The 10,880-nt window shown below is 50.0% G+C and overlaps 1 protein-coding gene across 1 annotated transcript in view; it reads right to left on the bottom strand.

Moving 5' to 3' along the window:
- Positions 1-1,365: 1,365 nt before the first annotated feature.
- Positions 1,366-10,880, bottom strand: part of FSTL1 (follistatin like 1) — a gene marked incomplete at its 5' end in the record, with an annotated part of 14,056 nt that continues 4,541 nt past the window's right edge. The window contains 5 exons of the mRNA XM_018573091.1: positions 1,366-1,549; positions 6,092-6,153; positions 7,652-7,762; positions 9,543-9,655; positions 10,586-10,704. Of these exons, the coding sequence (XP_018428593.1) occupies positions 1,505-1,549; positions 6,092-6,153; positions 7,652-7,762; positions 9,543-9,655; positions 10,586-10,704 (450 nt within the window). The remainder of the gene's footprint in view (positions 1,550-6,091; positions 6,154-7,651; positions 7,763-9,542; positions 9,656-10,585; positions 10,705-10,880) is intronic.

Below are 10,880 nucleotides of genomic sequence, written 5' to 3' on the forward strand. Positions count from 1 at the left end.
CGGCAAAAGGAATGAATCGTTCTACAATGGATTGCAGAGGCAATAGCTACCTTGCTGCCGGTTTAATGGAGGACGGCACTTGCAACATTTTCCCATGTTCACCCGCGGCTGGGTAAAGGCACGGTTAAGGTGTTATCACAACACAATCCTTTCAGGGGACGTCAAAAAGGGTGGATTGCTGACATCTGACCACCACAAGGGTTAAATCAGTTCTGACCTTTGGCATAAGGCCTGGTTCAAACCTGTACGTTTTGTAGCGCGTTCAACGCTCTACGAAAGCTCTACAAAACGCTCAAACACGCAAATCCCATTGTTTTCTATGGGTCTGGTTCCCACCTTGCCGTATTTCAGCCCGTCTGAACGCGCTACAAAACGGCCCACGCCTGAAAAGGTACATGAGCTTCTTTGCGGCGTTTTTGTTTGCGCGTTTCCATTGGGATACAGCCAAGTAGCCCTCGGAAACGCGCGTTTTTTTACCGCAAATCGCGGTAAAAACGTGCGTCACGAAACGCGCGACAAAAGCGCATATTCGATACGCCTAGGTTGAACCGAGCCTTAGGAGCACGCTCTTCTTTGAGGAAAGGGGGGATCACTTTGAAACAAAGTAGCACGCAGGAAATTCAAGGTATCGGCCTTCAGATGACAGCAATCCCTACTTCTTGTGCTGGTTACCAAAAAGAAAGTCTTATTGGCTGTCGTGGGCAACTTTCTGCTCCACTGCGCTACTTTTAATTGATGTCCCCCGCTCTCTAAAGGGCAAAACAATTCCGTGAAAATAGATCTACCGTAAAACCCAAACAGGGCGGGATTAAAGGATCCCTTCGGGGGGCACACACGGGGACAATCAGAAAATCTGCCCTGTGGGGGGCTGAATTACGTTTACAGAAACCTACCAGATCCTTGCTTGGCACCTATCTGATTTAATCGCTACACCTGTAAACATTCTCACTTCCTGTTTCCGTGACACTGTTTCACAGGGAGGAAGTTTGTCCAGATTAAGGCTGGCAGGGAGAACATGGTGAGCTAATACAGGAAGGAGATCGATGGGACGGCAATAAGGCACTCAGCAACGGCAAAAGGAATGAATCGTTCTACAATGGATTGCAGAGGCAATAGCTACCTTGCTGCCGGTTTAATGGAGGACGGCACTTGCAACATTTTCCCATGTTCACCCGCGGCTGGGTAAAGGCACGGTTAAGGTGTTATCACAGGCCGAGTGCCTTATTGCCACCCAGTTTGGGGGGGGGGGGGGGGAGGGGGGGAAGGGGGGGGGGGGAGGAAGCGTGGGAAAGCGAGATGCGTGGAATGGTAAAGTAATTGGATAGTTTTTGGCGGGGGCTCCTAAGCAGAAGCCCACTCCCCTCGTTTTTGCACCTATGCCCTACAAAGATTGATTTGTCATCAACAGCTAAAAATCAGATTCTCCTGTCCGGCACCCTATAGACTAATTAATGGAGAGGTGGGCGGCACGGAGCCCTGCCAGCGCAGGGGATCTGCAGTCTCTTCAGATGTCTTTGCTGCTGGCTTGCTTGGATTTCTCAACCGTCTCCTGTGCAGACAAAAACACAAATTGGTTGGTATACAAAACGCATTGCTAAAGCAGCAGAACAGCCTGCGTCAATGGGCTTTTGTTCACGTTATACGGGTTTTGCATTTCTATGCAAGTCTATGTTATACTTACAAACATTATATTGTTGGATCCTGAGATGCTGTTAACCCCCCCATATTTCATGCACCCACTTTTCCTGAAGGCCTGCCCAGATCATGACCACTTTATGGGTTGGTCTATCCCATACCCTGGCTCTAAGTATGCAGGGAGCACCCATTACATCCACTTTATAGGTTGGTCTATCTCATACCCTGGCTCTAAGTATGCAGGGGAGCACCCATTACATCCACTTTATGGGTCGGTCTATCCCATACCCTGGCTCTAAGTATGCAGGGAGCACCCATTACATCCACTTTATAGGTTGGTCTATCTCATACCCTGGCTCTAAGTATGCAGGGGAGCACCCATTACATCCACTTTATGGGTCGGTCTATCCCATACCCTGGCTCTAAGTATGCAGGGAGCACCCATTACATCCACTTTATAGGTTGGTCTATCTCATACCCTGGCTCTAAGTATGCAGGGGAGCACCCATTACATCCACTTTATGGGTCGGTCTATCCCATACCCTGGCTCTAAGTATGCAGGGAGCACCCATTACATCCACTTTATAGGTTGGTCTATCTCATACCCTGGCTCTAAGTATGCAGGGGAGCACCCATTACATCCACTTTATGGGTCGGTCTATCCCATACCCTGGCTCTAAGTATGCAGGGAGCACCCATTACATCCACTTTATAGGTTGGTCTATCTCATACCCTGGCTCTAAGTATGCAGGGGAGCACCCATTACATCCACTTTATGGGTCGGTCTATCCCATACCCTGGCTCTAAGTATGCAGGGAGCACCCATTACATCCACTTTATAGGTTGGTCTATCTCATACCCTGGCTCTAAGTATGCAGGGGAGCACCCATTACATCCACTTTATGGGTCGGTCTATCCCATACCCTGGCTCTAAGTATGCAGGGAGCACCCATTACATCCACTTTATAGGTTGGTCTATCTCATACCCTGGCTCTAAGTATGCAGGGGAGCACCCATTACATCCACTTTATGGGTCGGTCTATCCCATACCCTGGCTCTAAGTATGCAGGGAGCACCCATTACATCCACTTTATAGGTTGGTCTATCTCATACCCTGGCTCTAAGTATGCAGGGGAGCACCCATTACATCCACTTTATGGGTCGGTCTATCCCATACCCTGGCTCTAAGTATGCAGGGAGCACCCATTACATCCACTTTATAGGTTGGTCTATCTCATACCCTGGCTCTAAGTATGCAGGGGAGCACCCATTACATCCACTTTATGGGTCGGTCTATCCCATACCCTGGCTCTAAGTATGCAGGGAGCACCCATTACATCCACTTTATAGGTTGGTCTATCTCATACCCTGGCTCTAAGTATGCAGGGGAGCACCCATTACATCCACTTTATGGGTCGGTCTATCCCATACCCTGGCTCTAAGTATGCAGGGAGCACCCATTACATCCACTTTATAGGTTGGTCTATCTCATACCCTGGCTCTAAGTATGCAGGGGAGCACCCATTACATCCACTTTATGGGTCGGTCTATCCCATACCCTGGCTCTAAGTATGCAGGGAGCACCCATTACATCCACTTTATAGGTTGGTCTATCTCATACCCTGGCTCTAAGTATGCAGGGGAGCACCCATTACATCCACTTTATGGGTCGGTCTATCCCATACCCTGGCTCTAAGTATGCAGGGAGCACCCATTACATCCACTTTATAGGTTGGTCTATCTCATACCCTGGCTCTAAGTATGCAGGGGAGCACCCATTACATCCACTTTATGGGTCGGTCTATCCCATACCCTGGCTCTAAGTATGCAGGGAGCACCCATTACATCCACTTTATAGGTTGGTCTATCTCATACCCTGGCTCTAAGTATGCAGGGGAGCACCCATTACATCCACTTTATGGGTCGGTCTATCCCATACCCTGGCTCTAAGTATGCAGGGAGCACCCATTACATCCACTTTATAGGTTGGTCTATCTCATACCCTGGCTCTAAGTATGCAGGGGAGCACCCATTACATCCACTTTATGGGTCGGTCTATCCCATACCCTGGCTCTAAGTATGCAGGGAGCACCCATTACATCCACTTTATAGGTTGGTCTATCTCATACCCTGGCTCTAAGTATGCAGGGGAGCACCCATTACATCCACTTTATGGGTCGGTCTATCCCATACCCTGGCTCTAAGTATGCAGGGAGCACCCATTACATCCACTTTATAGGTTGGTCTATCTCATACCCTGGCTCTAAGTATGCAGGGGAGCACCCATTACATCCACTTTATGGGTCGGTCTATCCCATACCCTGGCTCTAAGTATGCAGGGAGCACCCATTACATCCACTTTATAGGTTGGTCTATCTCATACCCTGGCTCTAAGTATGCAGGGGAGCACCCATTACATCCACTTTATGGGTCGGTCTATCCCATACCCTGGCTCTAAGTATGCAGGGAGCACCCATTACATCCACTTTATAGGTTGGTCTATCTCATACCCTGGCTCTAAGTATGCAGGGGAGCACCCATTACATCCACTTTATGGGTCGGTCTATCCCATACCCTGGCTCTAAGTATGCAGGGAGCACCCATTACATCCACTTTATAGGTTGGTCTATCTCATACCCTGGCTCTAAGTATGCAGGGGAGCACCCATTACATCCACTTTATGGGTCGGTCTATCCCATACCCTGGCTCTAAGTATGCAGGGAGCACCCATTACATCCACTTTATAGGTTGGTCTATCTCATACCCTGGCTCTAAGTATGCAGGGGAGCACCCATTACATCCACTTTATGGGTCGGTCTATCCCATACCCTGGCTCTAAGTATGCAGGGAGCACCCATTACATCCACTTTATAGGTTGGTCTATCTCATACCCTGGCTCTAAGTATGCAGGGGAGCACCCATTACATCCACTTTATGGGTCGGTCTATCCCATACCCTGGCTCTAAGTATGCAGGGAGCACCCATTACATCCACTTTATAGGTTGGTCTATCTCATACCCTGGCTCTAAGTATGCAGGGGAGCACCCATTACATCCACTTTATGGGTCGGTCTATCCCATACCCTGGCTCTAAGTATGCAGGGAGCACCCATTACATCCACTTTATAGGTTGGTCTATCTCATACCCTGGCTCTAAGTATGCAGGGGAGCACCCATTACATCCACTTTATGGGTCGGTCTATCCCATACCCTGGCTCTAAGTATGCAGGGAGCACCCATTACATCCACTTTATAGGTTGGTCTATCTCATACCCTGGCTCTAAGTATGCAGGGGAGCACCCATTACATCCACTTTATGGGTCGGTCTATCCCATACCCTGGCTCTAAGTATGCAGGGAGCACCCATTACATCCACTTTATAGGTTGGTCTATCTCATACCCTGGCTCTAAGTATGCGGGGGAGCACCCATTACATCCACTTTATGGGTTGATCCTGCCCAGACCTTGCCTCTAAATATACAGAGACTGCCCAATGGTGACCGTGATCCCTGCAATGAATGCCTTTTTGAGTTTTGCATGTGCTGTACCCAGATAAGGTTGATGCTTTTATACTGGGACATGGTCCCGGACAGAACATCTTCCAGACAGAGGGCCAAAACAAAGGACTATCCTGGCAAGTTCAGAATGGTTGGCATCTATGATAAATGTATACGGGAATGAATAGGCAGAGCCAGCTGTCACTCACACAGCATTGTCGGGATCCGTCCCGGCTGCGGCGGTCTCGGTGTACTACAAGCTGTAGCTTGCGATATACTGAGCTTTGGGTCACGGGAGGACGCTAGTATATGTCCTCCCGTGACTCTAAAGAGAACTATGGGGAAATACACTCACCTAATAGTTCTCTTTTAAGACGTGACCCAAGTTGCTCCGCACTGGAACGCATGGCATTGCAGTGGAGGCGATCGAAATGTGGGTGGGCGTTGTGTTTGGTGGTACCATTCAAGTGAATGGCAATGCAGCACACCTCCCGCACCAGAATGCACGATTGCATAGTAAGGTGCGTTAATCACTGGAGGGGATCCTCAGCCTGGGGTCCAGTGTGGGCTGCTGTGCTGTGACGGAGATCCATCCATATGTGCGTTGCTTGTACAGCTCCCTTGTGTGCCCTGTAGAGGTGCTGGGAGCCAGAATGTGATGTTACTCCGGTCCAGGCACCTCTACAGGACACACAAGGGAGCTGTAAGCAATGCATGGATGGAGCTCCCTCGCGGCCATAGCCCCAGCCCACCTCAATCTGACATTTAGCACCGGGCATCATAGTTTGAATTGAAGAGAACTGACAGCGCTGCGCTAGGGGGAGACCGAGGAGCCTCTCACCTAGTGCAGTGGAAGGCATGCGGTGACCCGCTGAACACAGGGTCGTGACCCACATTTGGGTCACGACCCCCCAGTTGAGAACCAAGGGTTTAGAGGATGATGAGGGTTGTCTAGCTCACCTGGTGCTTTCTTAGTTCATCCACATATCGGCTCATATCTCCCTCTGGGTGGCCGTCTTTGTCTGGAAGGAGATGAGGATTTGTTAATGAGAGGTTATCGTGTACAGTGAATTCATTAATGACCTTCCACCCACTGAAAGGAAAAGATTAAAGCTAAAGTTCAGTCTGCTCATATCTTGCCTTCCCCGGTTCCCCTCCCTTCCCCCCATCAACAGGCTAAGTACGTTTTTAAATCAAATCTTTCTGTTTTCATTACGGGCCTTATTTTAGATCCAGTGATGTCATCACTGGGTCTCTGTGCTTTTTTTAATGCAATGCAGGCAGATCATGGCTGGTGAGAGGGGCCGGAGGGGGAAAAAAGTTTTGGGTGCTGATGGTGACGATCGTAATGTCACAGCACGGGGGGAGGGGGGTTGGGTGCTTGCTGATGGTGACGATCGTAATGTCAGCATGGGGTGCTGATGGTCACGGTCGTAATGTCAGCACGGGGGGCGGCGTTGCTGTCTTGCCTAGGGCAGCAGCATTTCTAAATACACCACTATGGGGTACTGTACATAGCTTCCTGAAAATATCACAGCACCCTGCCTAAGTACTCCTCTCAGAGGCCTTCAGCCCTGATGCAACCATTGGGCTGGATCATGGGAGGAGTTATGGCAATATCAAAACACCTTGATGGGCGGGTGGCAGTCTGGAGGAGTGGGCGTTCCCAGGCAGGCTGTCTTTGCGTGCGGGTGATGCCCATATGTTATGCTGTGCCTCCATTATTGAAAGAACTCAAATCCAATAAATGGAAGGGGTGGGCCGGGAGACAGTCAGAGTGGGGAGAAGAGGGTTATCAGATTTTTCAGCCTGATTTAAGTGTAGGTAAAGCCAAAATGTTGTGTTTAGTTTTGGATAGAGTATGCAAGGGTTAGAGCCCCTGTAAGGCTTCTGTTGCTAATCCTCCCTTGCTATTGGTCCTGGTGACCATTGTCTCCAGTATACAAGGTGATGGGGAATCCAACACAGTTCACAGACATAGGAGTCGAATCTGATAGATGGACCGAGCTCCATGGAGACATTGACAATGAAATGCTGATGCTTTGACTTATCTCCGCTGCAAGACCTGGAAGTGCCTCTAGACCTACTTTGGATTTGATGACCGGGTGACACCCCACCGTGACGTCATCGCGCATACGCGTGACGTTGCCGTGCGCGGTCGTCTTACCGTCGTCTGCCATCTTGGTGTTGGATGCCGGCAGAGAGAGGAGGGGTTGTTCACCCGGCGGGATGAGGTATGCCGCCGGGTCCCCTCCTCTCTCCTGACACTGTCGGGCTCTCGGTCCATGACTGAGTGCCCGATTTTTCATAGGGGGTGACACCAAAATGACTATCAGTCATTTTGGTGTCACCCCTCCAAAGGTGGCACCCGGGTGCGAGCCGCACCCCCCGCGTGACGCCACTGTTTGGTGGTACTGAGGGGACATAATGGTGGCATTGGGGTGATGGGGGGGGGACACACTCTGAGGACATAATGGTGGCACCGAGGGGATGTACTTTAGGTAGACATGTTACACTTACCTTCACAGGACATGGCGGTACACACCCAGTTGCCGCAGGCGCACACACAGCGGTTACACTGCACCTGGGTCTCTGCTCCATCTTCATAGGTCTCATCCTCCAGGGCGCATTCTGTGAGGCGACACCAGAGAGTCACATGCAGAGCCAGATATAACAGGTGACACAATAATATCTTGTAGTGACCCTACCTCAAGCTGGAGCGTCCCTAATCAAAATGTAGTGTTTGCACTAGGCCACACCCTGCCTGAGCATTGTTTATGTTATTTGGGTTTGGAGAGAGCTTCTAGAAATGTCCTTTCCTCCCAGGGTTTGTCCGGAGAGGATGTGTGTGTAGCAGGCTCTAGACCTTCTGCCTGGGGAAGATGTAGCTTCAGAGGAATCCAGACTTTCCCTGCCAGGCCCCTTGCATGATAGAGGAAGCTGACAAAGAGGCTTAAGGCCTCATTCACACGAGACAAAGCCGACACGTACAGCTCCGTGCTGCGTGCACGGCCGTATCGGGCAGCACCCGGGAAGGACAGGTGCTGCGTGTGATTAGTACACCGTCCTCCCCTGTCCTTCTCTATGGGAATACGCGGCCGTACACCGCCCTATGCTCACCCCAAGTGCAGGTCCGTGCGGGTACGGGTGTCCCGGCTCGGACGCAGACAGGATCCATCCTGTCAGCGTACGAGTACGCACACCCGCACGGTCGTGCAGGGCGGGTCAGCGTAGGGAGGCGTACGGCCACGTAGTCCCATAGAGAAGGACAGGGGCTGCGTACTAATCACACGCAGCACCTGTCCTTCCTGGGAGCTGCCCGATACGGCTGTGCACGCAGCACGGAGCTGTACGTGCCCGCTTTTTCTCGTGTGAATGAGGCCTAAAAGGTCCACCACTGGCATGTGAGAGAGATCCGAAGAGTGGCACCCTGATCCTAACCTGGTCTAAGGATGAAGATGCTTAAAGGTAGCCGCTTGTCTAGGCCTACACGGTTCATATTAGCCTGTGGCAGCGGCATAGAGAGTTGTACAGATGTAGGCAGAGATTATACCAAAATGTTTCATGAGCGGTGCACTTTGCTGCTGTTTTGGGGTATTTTGTACCCCTAACACTCTCTCTAAGACAGTTGAGCCAATAGATTCTGCAAAAGAAGATTGTAGGTTGGTGAGGTTGGTGAGTGTCTGGGTGCAGCTACAGGGCAAGTGACTATTAAGGAAAACAGAGGAGCCGGTTAAAATCCAGCAACTCCTTTGGGGGTCATTACTACACGGTACATCAGGAGAGAGGTGTGTGTGCGTCTCCTGGAGAGTTGGATTAAGGGCAGGTTCACACCATTTTCTGGTCCAGATCTGGTCCGGAAAATGGTGTGAACCTGCCCTCAGTCCCAGTGTATTCCAGACCAGACAAAATGAGACATGCAGTATTTTTCTGGTCTGGTCTGGAACGGACTGCTCTGGTGGGAAAAGAGGCCAGAAGTAGCAAAGGGGTACATTAGGATGCATTTTCGGTCCGGAAACAATCTGGTCTGGTCATGATCTGGATGTGGTGTGAATGGACCCTTAGGCAGAATGGGTCCCTAGGAAAGAAGCAACGTCGTTCTCCCACATTGATAAGGATTACAATAGGCACCCCCCAAGAAGCCGCCCCATTTGCATTTTCTGTCCTGGCATGGCTCCATCAGATACTAGCTGCCTACAAGTCGATCCTCCCCTGTGAAGTGAATGGCAGGTACACAGCTTTGACCAGTTGTGCTGTCCCCTTGTTTACTGCAGCATGTAGCTTGTATAGCTGGGGCCCTTCAACATCTACTGGGCCCTAGGCTATGGCCTCTGGTGTCATATTTATCATTATGGAGAAGAGGTAGGAAGGCGTCTGGTAACATTATTACACAACATTTCCGGCTACATACTTTTCTCCGGAGGGTTGTAGCTAGGGTTCAGGCACTTCAGGAACTCGTTAAAGCTCAACTTCCAGTCTGCATTCTCATCCGACAGTTCAATGAGAGCCTCCACGCACAGGCCCCTGAGAGACAACAAAACGGGTCAGTACAAGTCCACTAGATAGACTGACTAACTAATACAAGTGTAAAAAATAAGCAAATAAGACACAATACAAATCACACACAAAAACACAAATAGATGGATTACAGGGTCAGTACCCATCATCTGGGCAGTTACTCTCCTATCGATCCCAGCTCGCTCCTAGGCTGTTCCTTCCAGCCTGTCTCCAACACCGCTCCAGCGATGGTATGTCACTCGGCGTCCTCATGGTCTATACACTGTGTAGAATGTGATGACAAACAGGACCTTAGACTGCTGGAACAGAGGGGGAGCGAGGCTGAAGGGACCGATAAAAGAGCAAGCCCGGGATCGTGGTTCGGGTGAGTAAGACTTTGTTATTCTAGACAAAACAAGCACTTAACCCTTGCAGTGTGGGGGTAACCCCACTGCAAGGGTTAAGATTTGATTTGCCCGCAGTTCTGCGTTAAGGGTCAATCATGGCTACCATGGTCTCGTATCACCCTGAGAAGCCTTAATCTTAGACCTACATGTCACGGGTTGCATTAAGGTAGCTCGTTAGGATGGACTGCCATGGCAGGGCAATAAAACTGGACCTGCAGCATATTGTTACCGCAGTGCACTACAACACGTGGTATGTGAGTTTGTGGTGCGCTGCAGCGCAGGGTCCATTGGCACTTACTGTGCTATGTGTTGGGGTACGGTTCTAAATGAATGGCACCATCTAAAGTGCAGTAACATGGTAAAACTGAACCACATAGGTCCAAAGGGGCCCCTAAAGGATATAACTGGGTGTCAGTAAAATAGCAAGAAACTGGAATTAAAAAATAAATGAAAAAGGCCGCAATATGAAGCCATGTAGTCCCTGTCACTTTATACCGGCCCCATGGTAGAACTGTTGCATAATAAGTTTATATCTGTATCAAATTCTCACTTCAGAATCTTGTTGGTCTCCTGGTCCTGGTAGGTGGTGATGTTAATGGCGGTCTGGTTCAGTTCCAGGAACTTCAGGAATTCAGAAGAGTCCATGCGGGAGTCGCCATCATCGTAGCTCTGTAGTAGCGGAGATATGACAAATGTCATGTTATTCTAATGGTTCCATATTGCCTCTTGGCAGCTTTACAATCTCCTATATCACGCTGTAACAATACTTTGCTGTCTGTGCCTCATTGGGGCCACTTCCTGCTTGAGAAACACAATAGGAAGTTAGAGAAAATCTGCACTGCTGG

The sequence above is a fragment of the Nanorana parkeri genome, unplaced genomic scaffold (genome assembly GCF_000935625.1).
Source record: "Nanorana parkeri isolate BGI_ZX_2015 unplaced genomic scaffold, ASM93562v1 scaffold2232, whole genome shotgun sequence".
In the NCBI taxonomy this organism is placed as follows: Eukaryota; Metazoa; Chordata; class Amphibia; order Anura; family Dicroglossidae; genus Nanorana; species Nanorana parkeri.